Genomic DNA, 20156 nt, shown 5'->3' with positions numbered 1-20156 from the left:
ATTTTATCGTATCACTAGAATAACAGGGTGACAAAACAGCAGCGAAACAAATAAGGAAAATGCCTGGCAGTAACACTTTGTTTGGATATGAAATGAAATGAAATCACACAATTCAAGCTGGTAGAGGCTCTGTAATGGTGTGGGGCTTGTGCTGTTGGAATGATGTGGGCCCCTGATACGTCTAGATACGACTCTGGCTGGGGACACGTACGTTAGCATCATTTCTGATCAGCTGCATACATTCATGTTCAGTGTGCATTCCGACGGACGTGGGCAGTTCCAGCAGGACAATGCGACAGGACAGTGCGACACCCCATACGTCCAGAACTCCCCACACATGAACATTATTGAGCGTATCTGGGATGCCTTGTAACGTGCCGTTCAGAAGCGATCTAAACCCGTCGTATTCCTACTGATTTAGGGGTACTTCTGCAGAATTCATGGTGTCAGTTCCCTCCAGCACTACTTCAGTCATTAGTCGAGTCCACGCCACGTTACGTCGTGTTGCGGCAATTCTGCGTGCAAGTGGGGCCCTACACGATATTAGGCAGGTGTATCAGTTTCTTTGGCTCTTCAGTGTGTTAATGATATATAGCTGAAGTTCCTGATACGTATTAAGCCCCACCTTTATCTGTGATAATAATGTTTGCTGCAGCAATTAATTAAAACTTGTAACACCTGCGACATCCGAAACCAGTTCACCTCCTTACTAGCCAGCTGAACTTTTTTTCCCTTTATTTTGTTCGTTATTGATCGTTGCATATGTTGGGGGCGGACTTTCAATGACACCCATTCAAGTTCGTCGTTGATCCATTCACTCTGTTTTTGTTATTATTATTATTATTATTATTATTATTATTATTATTACAGAGGTCACTTACCCCGAACACGCTCAGATACCGTGCCCGCAACTGCATACTCATCCTGACACTGCAACAGCTGCATGGTTCACACTCTAAGTCTCCCTCCTCGAAAGAAATTCCAATTCATGTGTCAGCCCATTGCAAGTGGTTTTCTAAATTTACATCAGTATTTCTGAGACTCTACAATATAGCTTCTTAGCAATGAGCAAAACAGGATTAATCGAACATGTACCTCAGACATTGGTAAGATATTAATTACATACAGTTGACGATCCTGAGGCAATTCGAGTCTCACCTTTATCTACAATATAACAACGTCTCAGGAATATCAACAGTATGTGCTTAACACACGAGCTACGCTTGAGTTACACACACGATTAACCCCATTTCGGTCCTTACTACGGTGCTATTGCTATATTGGAAAGCTTCGACAGTACTGATGCAAGTTTAGAAGGGGAACAGGAATGGGCGGAGTCATGAAGAGGAATATTTATCTGGGAGGGAGAAGTGCAAGGGTACTGCGTGCAGGTGTGTCAGGTGTAGTGCATGTGTGGTGTACTACGCGGCTCAATTTCTTTGTGAACTCAAGACCTGAGTTCAAAACCTGGTGCTGGTACATATTTTAATTCATTGCTTCGGCCTACATCATTATCGTAGATATAGGTGACTCTTAATCTCTCACAAGGGAAGCATCACATCTCACCCATTTCAGATATAGTGGTTAGGTGGCCCCATGGATAAGCTGTCAAAAACTGAACACAGACAAAGAATGAAATCAGGATGAAGATCTACCAAACTACGGAAAAGGAAGAAAAATAGGCACAGTGAACCGTTCAAGCTCAAGACGTACAACATCGACAGAATTTCACTTGCCACAGTGTCATGGTTATGTGGTTATGGTTTTGGACTGTGAAGGAGGAGATCTGTGTTCAGATTTCTCTCTTGCCCATTTTTTTTTCTATTTTGAATAATATGTTGAACTGTCTGCCGCATCATTTACGTATCTGTTCACTGTATTTAAATTTGTGTCTTTGCCGTGCTTAACGTCCGTTTGCAACAGAGACGTGCTACGAAGGGACCTCCAGAGATACGTACCTCCAATTTTTTCAATACAAGTACGACGTGTCATGACTCCTGCGTTTCGTTTTGGAAGTTTGACTCTCTAATTCCTTGTAACACCATTTATTTGTTGCATTCAATTCTGTGAGAGGTCTAAGCGGCATTTCGCCTACTCTCACTACTCATCACATTTACTTGCGACAGCAATATATCCTTACCACATAACTCATGTTGCATAACCAGTGTATAGTATGACAATTTCGTAGACTTCAGAAGAAGAACAGACACGTCAGTGGCCATACGGACAGTATATATATTTGTTAAAAACATGCTGCACGAGGGAGATTTGAACAAGGACTTTCTATTTCGTATACCTACACTGTGACCACATAACCAGAAATCTGTGCCTCGCAACTTGCTCGATGTTGCTCATCTTCTGCTTGTCAGTTCACTCTTTCTATTTTGCTTCTTTTTTTCACAGTTCACTACACCTTCTTCGTATTTTTATACTTGATCTGCCATCCGCTGGACCAGTTTACCGTAGAACATGAGGGTGGGAATTTCTCTTGTCAGGAACATCAACTGTAAATATTAATATTTTCGAAATCTTGTCAAGAATGTATGATTGTCTGCTTCAGTTCTCCAACTTTACAACGAGATATCTGTACATTTCACATCTGAAGTAACCCCAGACAGAAGCACCCAGCCGATTGAGATAAGGTAATCTTGGCGGCCAAGGTAAAGGCTCCACTCCATTTATCCAGTTCCCCAACAACCATGTATCATATTCCCCAACCTTTAATCACACACGAAATTTGAGTCCAATTATAGGGACACAATTATTTCGTCAACGGCTCTTGGCGGACCCATGTATACTGCAAATATTTTTCTTCCGCTTTTGTATGCTTTCATTTCTGTATATTTTCGTTATTAATTGCGATTACAGTTGGGTAACCTCCATAGGCTGTTGTAGATTGCAATAAGTAAGCGCAGAGTACGGTAGATGTCTTAGAAGCTTTGGTAAGTTAATGTTGTATCTGCATTACCTTTGGATTTGGGCTGTTTCATACCTATCGGACATTACCTCCTAATGATCGTTTTCTTTACGTATGCAGTCAGTGTCTTACTACAGTCCTCTAAAAACCGGAATCAGTAAACCGTTTAAAAACTCAATGAGTATATGTAAAGAAACATTTTTGTTCTATAAAGTTATCCTCCTGTCTGGTATTTAAGAAAAAACAGAATTTACAATAAACTGAAATTGTCATCGCTTACATCTGGTTTTATACGAAAATTGTTGATTTATAAGGCAAAACAGAGGGAATTTGTAGTAAATATATAGAAACCAATACAGTGCTATTATACAGTGCTAGGAAATGCAATTTCCTTAACAAAAAAGTAAAATCAGAGACCGCAAAACAATAATATAACACACATGGCTTCTTCAATACTTCGTCGAATTTATGTAAAACATTTTTCTGTTATTCATAAACAGCTTTCACATTTATCAATAATAACAAGGAACTTCGGAATTGGAATTGCAGTCTGCGCAATTCCGAAGACTGCAACAGCTGACAAGTGCGAGAATTATCGCACAATGAACTTAACAGCTCATGCATCCACGATGCTTACAGGAATAATATACAGAAGAATGGAAAAGAAAGTTGAGGGAGTGTTAGATGTCGATCAGTTTGGCTTTGGGAAAAGTAAAGGTACCAGAGAGGCACTTCTGCCGTTGCGGTTGTAATGGAAGCAAGATTGAAGAAAAATTAAGACACGTTCATAGGATTTGTCGACCTGGAAAAAGTGCCCGACATTGTAAAATGGTGCAAGATGTTCGAAATTCTGAGAAAAGTAGGCTTAAGCTACAAGAAGAGACGGGTAATATACAGTATCTACAAGAGCCAAGAGGCAATACTAAAAGTAGACGACCGATAAAGATGTGCTCGTATTAAAAGTTGTGTAGGATAAGGATGCAGCCTTTCGATTCTACTCTTCAACCTGTACATCGAAGAATCAGCGATGGATACACACTGAAGATTCAAAGAAACTGGTACACCTGCCTAATATGGTGTAGGGCCCCCACGAGCACCCAGAAGTCCCGTAACACGTCGTGGCATGGATTCGAGCAATGACTGAAGTAGTGTTGGATGGAACTGACACCATGAATACTACAGGACTGTCCATAAATCCGTAAGAGAGTACGAAGGATTGGAGATATCTTCTGAACAGCATGCTGCAAGGCTTCCCAGGTATGCTCAATAATGTTCATGTCTGTGAAGTTTGGTGACCAGCGGAAGTGTTTAAACTCAGAAGGGAATTCCAGGAGCCACTCTATAGCAATTCTGGACGTGTAGGTGGGTCTCATTGTGCGAATGGAATTGGCCAAGTCCGTCGGAATGCAAAATGAACATAAAGGGAAGCGGGTGATCTGACAGGATGCTTACGTACGTGTCTCCTGTCAGACTCGTATCTAGACGTATCAGGGATCCCACATCATTCCGACTGCACACGCCCCACACCATTGCAGAGCCTGCTCCAGCTTGAACAGTCCCCTGCTGACATGCAGAGTCCATAGGTTCATGAGGTTTTCTCCATACCAGTAAACGTCCATCCGCTAGATACTATTTGAAACGAGAGTCGCCGGAGCAGACAACATTCCAGTGTCTGTGTGGATGGGCCCAGGCGAGGCGTAAAGCTTTGTGTCATGCAGTCATCAAGGGTACACGAGTGGACCACCGACGCCGAAATCCCATATCGAAGATGTTTCGTTCAATGGTTCGCACGCTGGCACTTGTTGATGGCCCAGCACTGAAAACTGGAGCACTGGTTGCACTTCTGTTACGTTGAACGATTCTCTTCAGTCGTCGTTGGTCCCGTTCTTGAAGGGTCTTTTTGCGGACGCATCGATGTCGGAGATTTGATGTTTCACCGGATTCCTGATATTCACGGTACATCCGCGAAAACGTCGTACGGTGAAATGGCCAATTTCTCGCTACTTCGGCTATGCTGTGTCTCATCGCTCGTTCGGCGATTGTAACACCACGTTCAAACTCACTTAAATCTTGCTATTCTCCCATTGTAGCAGCAGTAACCAATCTAACAACTGCGCCAGATACTTGTCTTATACCGGCGTTGTCGACCGCAGCGCCGTATTCGGCCTGTTTACATATCTCTGTATATGATTAAGCATGCCAGCACTAGTTTCTTTGGCGCTTCAATGAAAAAGGTCCAGGAGTGGAATTAAAATTCAAGGTGTAAGTATATCAGGGATACGATTTTCTGATGACATTGCTGTCCTCAGCGAAACCGAAGCGGAATTTCATAATCTGCTAAATGGAATGAACAGTCTAATGAGTACAGAATGTGGACTGAGAGTAAATTGAAGAAAGACGAAAGTAATGAGAAGTAGCAGAAATGAGAACAGCAAGGAACTTATCACCAGGATTGATGGTCACGAAGGGAATCCTACTACCTAGGCACAAAATAGTCAATTACGGGCGGATCAAGGGGGACATCAAACGCACAGTAGCACTGGCAAAAAGGGCTCTCCAAGCCAAGAGAAGTCTACTAGTATAAAACATTAGCCTTAATTTCAGGAAGAAATTTTTGAGAATGTACTTTTGGAGCAGAGCGTTATATGTCAGTGGAATATGAACTGTGGCAAAACCGGAACAGAAGAGAATCGGAGCATTTGACACGGTATGTTATAGACGGACGTTGAAAATTAGGTGGACTGACATGGTAAGAAATGAGGAGGTTCTGCACAGAATCCGAGAGGATGGGAACACGTGAAGAACACTGAAAAGAAGAAGGGACAGGACGATAGGACATTTGTTAATACATCAGGGAATGACTTTCTTACTACCAGAGGGAGTTACAGAGAGACAAAATTATAGAGGAAGACAGAGACTGGAATACACCCAGCAAATAATTGAGATGTAGGTTGCAAGTGTCACTCTGAGATGAAGAGGATGTCACAGGAGAGGAATTCATGGCGGACCGCATCAGAGACAGAAGACGAATCAAAAAACAATAAAAAAAATTTGTCGAATGCAGACACCCATTATAGTTGGTTTACTTTAGCATATGAAATGTACAAAAAAATCATCGTTATCAATGGACATCAGTTGTCACAGTTTATTTAACATCACTGCATGCTTACCTGGTTTCGTGAAGTTCCAAATGGAGAGTACTAATGCTGTAGATTTACATAAAGAAAAATTTTATCGTTTGAAGAGTCCAATGAAATTATGAATGTGGAACGCAAGATAGATAATCAAAACATGCAGAGTCAGCAAACTTAAGTTCCAGGTGGTGGAAATCAAAAGTGATAATTTCTTCAGCTCTGACAGTTTAACATCGATTCCATCGAATTGTAAAAACGTTAATGACCTAACTACAGCTTGGATGAATATAACATGCATCCGAATAATCATAAAGAAGCCCCATGTAATACAGTTTACGTACCTTCATAACGACGGCTCACTGAGCTTCTAGAAACGATATAGAAATAGACCAAACTTCAGGACATTGCGCTGAACATCTAGTATCCCAGAGTCCGAGGAAAAAGACCTTGAGTCAATGCAATACTTCATTTCGCCTCCTCACAATGATTTTTACAAGCACTTACCAACTGCCACACAGATAGCTAGAAATTCCAGGCAATTAGTGTTGTCAAGAGATGGGTGTGATGCCCCAAAATAATATTTAAGTATGCAAGGTATTACCTTGTACATGTGCATCTGCGGAGAGATAGTTAATCTGTTCAATTTTTATTCCACTTACTTATAATATCTATCAATTTTTTAGGTCTGAATTGAGTGCATTTTATTTGAAAATCCAATAAACTACATTTTATATGTGTTAGGAGTCAGCTGAATGTCCTTTACTACCCTCGATATCTCAGATGACTTTTTCTGTGGTTGAACTTTCAAGGTGAATAAGTCAAAACATGCAATTTGTTCTTTTTTCTCTCTGGCATAGTACCCTCCATATAGCAGAGGTTTCTTTTTGTACGAGCGCAATTCGAAGAGTGCTATGACTGTAATGATACATCGTGTCCTTGTTTGATGTGGACCAGACCCTGAACACCATCAGTCTGGCCCTAAGTAACGACTCAGACATTAATTATATACCATCTGCCGTAATTATTGAACACCTCCCATAACTAGTGATTTGCACAGCAAATAGAAGAAAATGTAAGAGATTTACTCGCTTAACGAACGGTGTGTCGCATAAAGAATCTGTTGGGCGGTTTCTTTTTCAATCTTTAATATCAATTTCAGTAACCATTTCTGGCCTGGATCGGTCTCTTTGACCCCTATAAATGAACAGTCTCTTTGACTGCCATTTTAAAGTTACACGTTCTCCTATACACTACCACTGTGGAAGGTAGTACCTCGGACATTGCTGTATTGAGTCAGCTGTGCTGCTCGCGAAATTTCTGCAAGAATGATGCAAGATCTCTTCATTGCTGGCGCACGGTAAGTAGTAGCCCATTCCCTTGCAGTTGCAGTATCTGTTTATGAATTCCAGTTCTGATTTGTCGTCGTTCACCAGCACGAATTCATTACAGATGTCCTTAAGGAAGTAGGTACACACGGCACGAATTTAATTAACGCTGTTGCTATGTCTGTTTTTCGTAAAAGCTGAGCATAAACAAATATCTTTCGATAATTTTCTTCTAGTGTAGGATGTACTGTACTATAAATAAAAAATTACAGTTCTGTATTATAAGTCTCTTTGAGTATCCACTTTTACGAAAAGGAACACACTGACTTATTTTACATGGATTCCTACGGAAAAAAGTGTTCCGCTTAACGAGTGTCGGTTAAGATAAAATTCAAGAACGAATCATGCTCGTCAAGCGAAATAGCGCTGTGTAGTGTAAGTCTTAAGGTCAAGGTCAAACAATAAGCAGTTCACTGGGTAATGACTACTGCAGTGCCACTCAGTGTCAGCTCCAAGAGATTGACAGGAGTGTAACCAACACGCAAACTTTGAAATTCTACCGAGGAGTCCCAAGCGGTACTAGGGTATGAAGCCTCAAGAAAACTTAGACAGACTATAGCCCTTGGGACTTTGTGAAACAGCCCGTATGGCCTTGGACTAAAATGTTTGGAGACCCCTGATGTTGACTAATAACGCTGGTATTCAAGAATTTACTATTTGTGATTGGAAGCAACTGTTCATGATATGCTTTTTGGCAATGTTTTGAGTACTTCTTACGTCTCATTTTGGCAATCTCCCACTTAGTATTTTATATCGCCGTACATGTTTCCTTGCTATATATTTTTCATTTTGGGTGAGAGTGCCACAATCACAGAAGAAATGCATTTGCTATCGTTGAGAATGCCACTAGTTAATACTTGACGCGTTTGTGGTCAATCAGTTAACCAGACCACATAAGGTTCTAACTCTCAGTTATCTCATACCTCTAAACTAACCTATAGCACTTATCTACTGCATGGGAACGGTCTGTTATCAACAAAGCAACCATTGAACTTCCAATATTTTGTCAACAAAATGGCTCAAATGGCTCTAAGCACTATGGGACTTAACATCTGATGTCATCAGTCCCCTAGACTTCGACCTACATACTTCGAAATACTTTCGATAATTTTTTTCTTATGTAGGATGTACTGTACTATAAATAATTATTACAGTTCTGTATTATATGTCTCTTTTAGCATCTACTTTTTCAGAGTGGAACACACTGAGTTATTCTACTTGGATTCCTACGGAAAAAAGTGTTCCGCTTAACGAGTGTCGGTTAAGAGTAAAATTCAAGAACGAATCATGCTCATCAAGCGAAGTACTGCTGTGCAGTGTAAATCATAAGGTCCTGGTAAACAATAGGCAGTTCACTGGGTCATGTTTTGAGTACTTCTTACGTCTCATTTTGGCGTTCTCCCACTTAGTATTTTATATCGGCGTACATTTTCCCTTGCTACATATTTTTAATTTGGGTGATGGTGTCACAATTATAGAAGAAATACATTTGCTATCTTTGAGAATGTCACTAGCTAACAATTGACACGTTTGTGGTCAATATTTTAACCAGAGCACCTAAGGTCCAAACTCTCTGTAATCTGACACCTCTAAACTAACCTATCGCATTCATCTACAGCATGAGAACGCTCTGTTGTCAATAAAGCAACCACAATGAACTTACATTGTTTTTTCAACAAAATGGTTCAAATGGCTATAAGCACATCTGAGGTCATCAGTCCCCTAGACTTAGAACTACGTAAACCTAACTAACCTAAGGACATCACACTCATCCATGCCCGAGGCAGGATTCGAACCTGCTACCGTAGCAGCCGCGTCCCTCCGGACTGAAGCGCCTAGAACTGCTCGGCCACAGAGGCCGGTTTGGCAACAGATGGTTGCACTCGTACTTTGTGGTCGATAAAGTAACCATAAAGCAGTCTCAGCTTTCAGTGGATGCAATGTGTCGTAATTTTCCTGTTAAGTCTTCACATTTACAGAATTTAGCCGAGTTACTATGTTTTTATAGTGTAATATCTCTATTTCCACTGCATCTGTTGCAAACTGCTGCGAAATGATTTTTTTGTCTCGGGTATGCAAGAAGACATACATAATCTCAATTTTCATTGATTTTACGTAAGTTCTGGACATGTTATATAGTGTTATTATGGTACCTCAGTATTTTCTTGAAACTTTTATCAAACAGTTTCTAAAATGTAGCATTGCACTCAGATGTTATAGGCAGTTTTACACATAGTAACTAACACGTTGTTATCGCAAGGTAAACTTTCTGTGAGCAGTGAGCTCTACCGGAACATGGTGAGCTGAAGGAGAAGTTTCCGTGCACCATTTACTTCAAATTTTGCTGGTTATTTACATTTACAAAATTAAATCAACTTATTATGATACTACAGTGTAATATTGACATGCAAATGACTATCTGCCTCCAGTTTCATTGCATATGGTGCAAATCACAGTGAGATGAGTTCTTTGTCTCGTGTTGGCAAAAGTACGTACATAATGTTAATTTCCCTCGAATTCCTCTGCACAAGTTATTTTGTTATGTGTTGTTACCTCAGAATTTATTTGATATATGATCTATATATGATTCACTTGATATATGATTTACTTGATATATGGTATACTGCATTAGTTTACTTGGTATAGTTTCAGAATTATAGTATTGCAATCGGTAAATAGTTTTAAACTGCATTCTTGCTTCTATATCGTATTTTTGCATTCTGGTAGAACAATCAGTGTCCTAACATAAATAATATTTTTTTTACAGTTTAAATCTTAACATTTTGGGGAAAATCGGGCTTGAGCCCTTCAGAGAAAGAACAGCTTATCTTGGGAGATGGGTTTGACGACACTGACGACACGAATTCTTAGTATGGAGGAAACACAGATGAATGCCATGTTCTAGTAGTTACATCCAGAGGATAAAGTTCAGTCAAACAGTGTAGAAGTAGTCAAACAGTGAAGAAGTATTATAATATATTTCTATTCCAGAATCAGAGTCCAAAATTTCTAATACACCTTGTCAGCTGAAGTTTTCTAACGAGACAACGAACCCACGCCAGTATAACTCTCCATTATTTTTACAACCTTTTGGTTTCTAACTGTGTATCTGCATTCCCCTCTAGGCGTAGATGCAGCAATAGTAAATGTATACATACTTTACAAGGAGACTTACTTTCTTGCAGGGAGTATTAAAACTCTGTAAGATGCAATACTTAGAAATATACTGTCAATGAACTGATTGAAAATTTCTGCCTAAAACCGTAAATGGTATCGAAACCAAGGGCAAAAGTAGTAATTAGTGGATCAAAATTTCAGAAAACAGCTGCATGATTCCAAGAGATACTGTTCTGGAGTGTGGCCGTGTATATGCCTACAGCAGCTACATCAAGGGGTGTGCATTTCGCAGCACACGAAGCAGACCTAAACGTAGTAAGTTAACAAACACTACTTGCAGTTATGCCCGTACACCCACCATCGCCGCGACTGCGCGGATATCGCTTTACCTTCTCCCCTCGGCAGCGGAACTGATCTCAAAAGTTTGTGTATATATTGTCCCGGCTAGTTAAGAACCATTCCCTGCCCTTTGGGTCGGCCATTAAACATCTCTGAATCACGTCGTGAATTTAATCGTGTGAACTAGCAGTTGAAAACTGATCTCGTTTACAATTTCCAGACATATTTCATACACTTTCAACCGCGACGGACACAAAGACATTGATTTTATCTCTCGGGAGTAACATAGCAATCAGGTTACAGTCTATTTTTTCTAATTTTTCTTTCCCAATTAATGTGATTTAGTTTCCTTCCTAGTCAAAACGCCTTCGTTATATCCTATTATCTGTTTGTAACAGGTTGATCAGCTTTTCTCAATAACTCTTCAATATTCACGGATATAATTGTCTATATACTAACTGATTTTTGGGATTTAGAAAACACTGAGAAAGTTTCTTATATATATTGTTTTGTTGTCACAATTTTCTTCTTAAATTAAAGAGAGATGGCACTGGGGAATCAATGAAGAAGGAATTGATCCTAGTGTGTATCGTTTCGGTATAATAATAGTCTTAATTTCTAAAATTTTTTGCAGTGACAGCAACTGAAACTGTTTATATAAGAATATACAGCCTACAGTTGCAGGTTAACTTTATCGTTTACCTAGGTTTGAACGTTATTAATAACGTCTTCTTCAGAACATAAATTATTATTTAAATGTTTGCCTAAAACAGGCCATGTCCTAAGTCAACTTCATAAAACTTTATGCGTAACTATAAGGTTTTGTCACTTCTATTAAACCAACTGTAGAAATTCACTTTCACTCGACGAGGCCCATACAACGGGCTTAAAGTGAATTTCTACAGTTGGTTTAATAGAAGTGACAAACCTTATGGTTATGCATTAAGATTTATGAAGTTGACTTACGACATGGCCTGTTTTAGGAAAACATGTAAATAATAATTTATGTTCTGAAGAAGACGTTATTAATAACGTTCAAACCTAGGTAAACGATAAAGTTAAGCTGCAACTGTAGGCTGTATATTCTTATATAATAACAGTCAGTTCCTATCACCAAAGATATGATTTCCTGTCCTTTACCATTAATATCTGATAGATCGTAAATATGTTTCTGGCTTTACAATGTCTAAGCTTCTTAATTCTCACGACACGATATTAATTATAGGTTCGAGTTCCTTCAACGTCTGTTCAGCAAAAATTCAGTCTTTCACGATCACTATATCTCACATCTCTTTTATTAGCAGAATCGCCTTGACAAAGATCGGCAAAGATATTAGTATGAAAAGTTCCAACTAATTTCTGTCCGAATATCTAAAAATAATCTATTATTCGCCACTCCAATGTCTAATCCAGTTATCAGAATGATATTTAATTAGGCTTATAATCCCTGACTTCCAACTACCACGGAAGACTACGAACATGCACCACTGAAAACAATAACTCAAGAGACTTACCAATGCTGCGCATTGGTTAATATATTATATTCAAAACAAAATGCAGCTTTGTTATGTCTCCCTCGGATTCCCTGTGTACAACTTTGCGATACTGTGTTTCAATATCTACTCTTTGTGATATTTTACCTAACTATTACTTCGAAATACAACTACCGTTTTTGGCTCTTGGGTCATTCCATATTACAGAATTTTAATCGAATATTCGTTTCTGAAGACTCACTCTCTGAAAAGCGGTTACACAGTGTAGTTTTGAACAGATAATGCTTTGGACACTTGCACCAACAGAATTCCGCAAGAGAACAAACCTGGTTTATGTCTTATTGTTTTATGTATGTGTATTTTGTACGTATTTTTATATAGACATATTAAGTACCAGACAATAACGAGCAATAAAGCTTTAGTTTCTTCTGTTTACTGTTATTTTAGCGAAAGACCTATAACGATGTGTTTACGTAATATGTATACATAAACATAAAGTTATAAATGTCCCCGTTTGTAGTCGCTAATTATAACAATATGTTTACTGTTGTGCTGTAACATATAGCTATAATCAGCATTGGAAGTGTATTTGCGAACGCCGACCGTGTGTGGCTAATTCTTGTTCGATCGTCTGATCAGTCGGAAGTTGCATTTCAGAGGAGAGTAAATGCCTATTCAAAATATAATTATTTTTGGATAGCTCAACATGAATTTCCTAAGGGACCGTAGTTTATCATCCATTTACCAGTAGAATGTGGCGCGGAGAAAATATTTCGCAGCATACAACTTCCGTCCGATTTCGACGAAAGAATTCGTGACTGTGAACTCTCTATTTGATAGAACATAAAGAAAATTAAATAACTTCATGAAGGGGTGAGACATAGGTTCTACATTAAATAAATAGTCCATACACCAATTCCATTTAAATCTGAATTTATGGCAATTAATAGATATACTTACACTGCAATGAAAGATTTAACATGGATGCCGTTTTGACTGGCACTTCTCTTCTCGTAATAAAAATAATTCCTTTGACGTTTTCACATACACGTCGCACAATAAATCTACTGCTATACAGTATTGCACTTTTAGTGTTGCACTTTTACTTTACACTAAAAATTATTGACCCCATTTTCGCAATGTGGTTAAATTATCGATCACTAAATTAGCACTTCCAGAGAATTGATTGTGGTCGATATTTTGCCGCGCATTAAAATTTATAGTCATGAGTACCACAAGATTTTTCAAATCTTACATATCTTTTATGTAACTGGGAAAGATTTATAATCTAACAGGAAGTATTGCCCTGTGAACTACTAACTGCCCCCCTCGCATTTTGCCTTTCGCACACTTGTGACACTGAAACAGTTGCCACCATTCGCAGAATTTTCATTCCCTTTACACTTACATTAAAAGTAACTGCATTTTTACTGGCACAAAACATGTTCTGGCTACTGTTATACCGTGTTTCAAAGGGTCATACCCCATCGCTCTAAGTATCAGTGTCTGCGCCCTCCAGAAAACCCGTTCTGAAAAATGTCAATTGGCAAACGGGAATGTGATTTCCCTAAGAACTTTGCACTTGACGTTTCATGTAGTGCGTGCCCATTGATTACTGCATCTTGTACCTACAAGTACTTTATGAATAAATAAACGTAAGTCTTTGAAAGACATAGAGTTGATGTTTCACTCCGAACTAGCTGTAAGCCTCTGACATTACTCGTCTGGTATGATTATCTTTAGGCACTTATCGGTCAATTTGAGTCATCAGAAAACGTCACAGCCTTTGAAAAGTCATTCACTTTCCTTGATAGATGGTTATGCTCAAGATAAGTGGAAGCGAAGAAATGTGCCTTGTGTGGTACCACATTTAATGTTTCACTACTCTGAATTTCGCTTTACAGCTGTCGTACCATTTGCTATTATGACCCACATTTTTCTGCGTTTAAGATATGATACCGTCACTGACTGATAAAAACGTTTATACAAAGTGACATATTGCAGATTTTAGATAATGTTAGGAAATCCTAGAATTTAGTAGTACATAATCCTAATTTACTATCATCTGCCTCTCTGATACTTTTGGAGTTGAAGGTCATTTGACTCCACAAGTTTATTCAATCGATGTCGAATAATTCCCATACAGATCTTTGCTTTGTTCCTCTCATTTTTCCCTTTCTGTGTACAGCATATGTTTCTTGTCTTTCGGAAGATATGGACAAATGTTGTGTAACATTATTTGTATGTATGCCCAGTCTTGGTTGTTCTAGCCACGTGTTTCACTTAAACCTTTATATTTCTACCAAAATGTCTTGATTCTAGATTGTAGACCCCCATTCTCTCGAATTCAACAATATTTACCTAAAGGCCTTAGCACAGCAAAATTGTATTGAAAGTGATCTTACTGAAATAAATTTCACTGATGGGAAAGCTTTATTCCTTTCATTTGACATTAATAATCAGATCAACCAGTTCCTTTCTGACTTAAATTTGTTTCACAAAAGACGATGGGATTTAGAAACCAATTATCAGAAACTGCATCCTTCTACTATTCCTAGAAATTTTTTATTCGGGAACATGATAGAATTGTTATAATAACTCCAGGTGGTCTCTGTCTTTAACGTTCTGTGACAAATAAATATCGACTTCCTCACACATTTTGGCGACTTTGCAGGTATTGTCACTGTTTGACTTGTACCCTCTCTAATAGTTAAATTCAGTGTAAAACATATCCCTGTTGGAGGCTCTGCACTAACAAAAAACCATTAGCTTCTGTATTCGCATCTCTATCACTGAAGTACAGTACTCAAAGAGCACACTGCATGTCTACGGAAGTTTGATATTAACCTCTATCCAGCTAAGTCTATCTCCTTATTGTCAGTTTCTTTCAAAATAAGTTGTATTTAGCACAGCCTAACGCACCTGGAGATATATCTTCTGATTTTTCACTTTATTTTGTGGTACGAGTAACTCGTCTTTAATAGTATTGTTGTGTGTAGCTGACTATTTGCGCTGTCCAAACGCTCAACTTCAGCTTTTCGCTTAATTGCTGCTGCTGTGTCTATAATTAGTTTGTAGCTCTCTTTTTCGGAAATATATGCCATTTTCTCAAGTTATTAGAAATCACAGGGATTCGCTGACATGTTTCTGTCAGGCAGACTGCGTCTAGAAATTAATAATGTAAGTAATCTTTTAAAGAAAACATTCAGATGCAGGCAACGTCACATGCTGTACGACAATGTGAGGTGCGATGCATCAGTCACGCACATGTATGACTGGCACGGTTGGTTGAACGAATCCCGAGACTCTAAGGCCTGTTTTATTACTCATACGACCTTCATCTTAGTGAAAGCAACAATTTTAGTGACTTTACTGCTTTCACCTTCAATTGCAGAGTCAAGGTTACTGTCCAAAAAGTTACTTGTACGTTCAATAATCAGTACATATGCTTCTTCACGAATATTCTTCGCACACACCTTATAATACAATCTACGTCGGTTGACTCAAAAGCAGCTGGTACTAAGGGGTAGACTTCCCCTCAAGTTCTGTATTAATTCAGACATTTCCGATCATGTAAATTGCCTGTTAGAAGTACCTTCTCCGCCTTTTTTTCACTCTATAATTATTAACCATGTCTTGCCCTTTTCCTCACTTCTCCGACCGTTTCTGATCTCTTACGGTTGTCTGGATGATGTTGTCTAGAGTCTACAAAGCCCTGAAGCAGTTATAAACTACATGACTACATGTGGCTCACCTGTACCGTCTCTTAAAAATGTCGCCTGATTTGGCAAATCTGCTCACAGTAAATTCATCCCCCCATTCCTAACGTTACTGAAACTCCAGGGTCAACTGCTCTTCTTTCTTTTGTTCTGCTCCCAGTCTAACTTTGATGTATTTCCTTTTCCAGCTGGTTACTTCAAACGTTCAAAAATGTCCATATGTGTGTGAAATCGTATGAGACCATACTGCTAAGGTCATCAGTCCCTAAGCTTACACACTACTTACCCTAAGTTATCCAAAGGACAAACACACACACCCATGTCCGAGGGAGGACTCGAACCTTCAAACGTTTCTATGGAAAATATACATACGTCGTCTTCTCATTGTCGAACATTCTTCACTTTCAGGTTAGTATATTGCGTGCAGAAAGTTCTTAACACTCAGCGTGCTGCTGTTGTAATATTACTGCGCTTTCTGCAAACGGGAATGTGCGGCGGACGTAATATTACGTCACCCCAGATACGACGATTTTCCGCGCTTTCAAACGCATTTTTACGTCTCTCGGAATCAACTATGAGACCTGCTGACTTCCTAGATGACAATAGTGATATCAGTTGCACAATTCATCGGCTTCTTGCTTCATGAGTATTAGGTGTCGATAGAGTTCTCTGATTTGTGTGCTCGTATGTTGAGTTGAAATTCAAAATGAGCAGGGATGAAGAGAAATCTTTGTAGTAGCTGCGGATTTTTTTGATGATGGGTTTCTGAATGTGTTTGTCGCTTATTTTCAAAGATTGTGTTGTCATTCATGGTTCTCCTTCAGTTGTATCACGAGGTGAATGCGAGTGTAGGACTCCACTGAATGTAATGTTGCGCAGCATTCGACTATGAATGCAAAATTTTGCATTGATGTTCCATTTTGTGTGTTTCGTTAGATATAAACTGGCTGTTAGAGAAACATAATCAGAAGTATCTGTATCTGCTTACATATTTAAATAATAGATCTCATCAGTTTTTCGTTCTGTATTGATTACAGTTAATTGATATTCATGTGCGTATTCAAGACTTAGCCCTAGCAATACCAAAGTATGTGTATTCGAAGTAAAAAGTATAATAAACCTAAAATGTTCCTACTACGTTTTTGTACACATGAAGTATAACATCAAAAAATTAAAAATAGAAAAAGATATTTTAGTCAAACTACAGGTAATGTGAGCTGCCTTCTGGACCAGAACTTTAAGTCTTAGAAATTAACTATGCAATAAAAAGCCACAATTAAATATGTTTAAGGTGTTTTATTTAAATGAAACCAGACTGGCTTTTGAAATTCCGCTCACAGCGCGGTTTCAAGTAGCTGTGGTGTTAACGGAATAATTGGAGGGTGATTATGGTCAGGGTGTTCACAATGAAGAATATAATCACAAAGAGTTGAATCTATGCCCGTCGGCAGCTGTCTGTCGTCCGCATCCTTCTTCAGATGCAGAAATCTTCTCATTGCCTCACGAACAGGAGCGAGTCTTCTCTTCATTCGCCTGAAGAACCCTGGTCTCTCTGCCAAACCATGGTTTTGCCGGTAATCTCTCTCGTTCCGATACATGTCGACTAGACTCTCCATCAAACGCCCAATCCGCGATGAGGGTGGCGGGTTCTCCTGCGAAAGAGAAAAAGAATTATTTTTATTACGCCGCTTCCTTGAGCAACACTCTATCTATTACTTCAGGTATTGCAGCCTACAAACATTCTGTAACAGGGCGGTGACTACGAATTTTACAATTATTCAAAATAACAGAAATATAATACGGAAGCTGGTGTAGACATAAATACATCTCCATAATGACAATATCACCACACCACGAACTTTCCACCCAAATGAATTAACACAAGTGTTGCAGTTCATCGTTATGCCCTTACTCATAAATATGCATAATCTTGTTTTGTATCAATCTAATGACCATGATAACAATCGGTACTGATTACTGAACTTACTAAACAAATTTGCGGTCAATAAATGTTTTCGTTTCCACCTATTCTCAAACAATGTATCGTGTTTGCCTTTAAGATGAACTTGTCACGCCCCATCATCACATCGTAGTGTTTTACAGAATTTTGGTGTAGTTTATAGGAGACACGATGGGTGAATGAATTAATTAAACCTACATTAACATATATATTTATTACAAGTCTCTTACGCAAAAAGATAATAATAATAATAATTAAAGAAGAAAGCTACGTTTGAGTTTCTAATGTAATGCTGTATTAGTAACAGCTACATGGCTAACATACCATTTCTTGTATCTCTGCTCTGAGCTGTGCCATCGCAATCTGCACTTCCTGCGACGGTGGCTTCCGGATAATCTTCCGTCTGCGTGGTCTGTTGGCAAAGATCTGCAGACGACTGGGTGGAACAGGAACTCCGGGTGGGTGGTAGGAGCCAGAGACTTCCTCCTCTTCATCTTCGATACCAGGCAAGTCAAAATGAACAATTCTTGGTCTTGGACCAAACTGTGGAAAGAAATTGTAATGTCAATAAACGTGTCTGCATAACATCATTGGAATTCATTTCTACATTCGTACTTGAACACACTGACTGTAATTATTGTCTGACGTTGTACAAAGTGGGCTGTGCTGCTTACATGCACTGCCTGAAGCAATGGTTTATCAGCAGCGGCCTCTTCGCTGTCAGCGGTGGAGGACTCCGCCTTCTTCTCGTTCGGCTCTGGTCGAGGTGGCCGAAGGCGGCGTAGAGGCGCAGGTGTGGGCGGCTTATCGATCATCCTGGGTTTCCCCTGGCCGGCAGATGACGAGGTGAACCGCGAGAACATCTGGAAACGTAAGACAAGCAGTCTTTAGTGGATGCAGTGTACGCTGAGGTGAAAATGGTCATGTAAATTTCGTCATATTGTCAAGCAGGATTGACCTAAACCATCATTTCGGCCTCATACCACCCTTTGTACAGTGTGTAACACACTCCAGCCCTTGTCACAACCATAAAAAAATTAACATGAAGGCATACCGCTTCTTAGATTGAAACTACAATCAAACTGAACAGAAAACTGACTGATCACTAAAAAACAACAAAGTTTTGTAACACGGTAGCTGAAGCTACTAAACGTTTTAACTGAACACTATAACGTTATTCACACTCACTCGGCACTGTACAATTAATTATTTTTCGTAAAAACTTGCTATGAAGTAAAATCTATTTCATCCTCAAAATTTTTGAAGAACATTGGGGCATTCATAGTTGTATTAATGATAAACTCGAGAAGTAATTTTAATTGAATGCACTACTTCTGAAAGTCACCAGTCATTCAAATTTTTTCCCTCACCTCATCTAATCCAGCACACCAAACAAAACCAACAAATACAGAAATCTACATACCACAACACTAAATTAATAAGTATGGGGCCACAATTGGAAAAAGTATCAGAAATAAATGTCTCCTCATTCAAATAACGCTTTTGATCAATGTTTCTGGAAGCGATTTTATAAAAACGGGATGACATTTAGTTTTCTATTATGTCATGAGTAAAAAAATCAGTAGCAAAATGAGCTAATTATAGTGAGTCATCAAATCCAGTGATATACAATTACTAGCAAATCAGATCTATACTTTGTCTTCATTAAGTGCACCGTAGCCTACATATTTGTGTTGTAGATTTGCAGTTTCTTACGGACAGTCAATGAAACTAACATGAGCTTAACCCACTCTGTCTCCTCTGTACCAGAGTTGGAGGTTAAACAATGCGTCTAGATAAAGTTTAACACTTAGGAATCTAATGTGTGCACAAGTTACATACGTTTTTTTTCTTTTCTGTGCATATTACAACCATCGCCTAGAAAATGGTTTGGTTTTGCTGATTATATGGTTCCTGTTTCCTAGGAAGTCAGTTTAGTCCATTGCACCCTCTGTTCACTCGCAATACGCAAACTGAATATCGGTGGTGGCAATGAGAAACTCTGTTCTACTATTGTAACATTTTATCAGTGATTACTACACCAATTTCCACAGCATAAACAAAATGGCTGATTCTCTGTCCCGTTATATAT

The 20156-nt window shown here is 38.9% G+C and overlaps 1 protein-coding gene across 1 annotated transcript in view; it reads right to left on the bottom strand.

The window, feature by feature from the left end:
- LOC126285247 (serine/arginine repetitive matrix protein 1-like) overlaps positions 1-20156 on the bottom strand; it is a 77660-nt gene that overhangs the window by 5548 nt on the left and 51956 nt on the right. Inside the window, exons 7-8 of the mRNA XM_049984543.1 lie at positions 18739-18927; positions 18389-18607 (exon numbers count right to left, since the gene is read on the bottom strand). Of these exons, the coding sequence (XP_049840500.1) occupies positions 18389-18607; positions 18739-18927 (408 nt within the window). The remainder of the gene's footprint in view (positions 1-18388; positions 18608-18738; positions 18928-20156) is intronic.

Source organism: Schistocerca gregaria, chromosome 8, assembly GCF_023897955.1.
Source record: "Schistocerca gregaria isolate iqSchGreg1 chromosome 8, iqSchGreg1.2, whole genome shotgun sequence".
Taxonomy (NCBI): domain Eukaryota; kingdom Metazoa; phylum Arthropoda; class Insecta; order Orthoptera; family Acrididae; genus Schistocerca; species Schistocerca gregaria.
The sequence above is the reverse complement of the archived record's forward strand: the minus strand, read 5'-3'. Positions and strand labels throughout refer to the sequence as shown.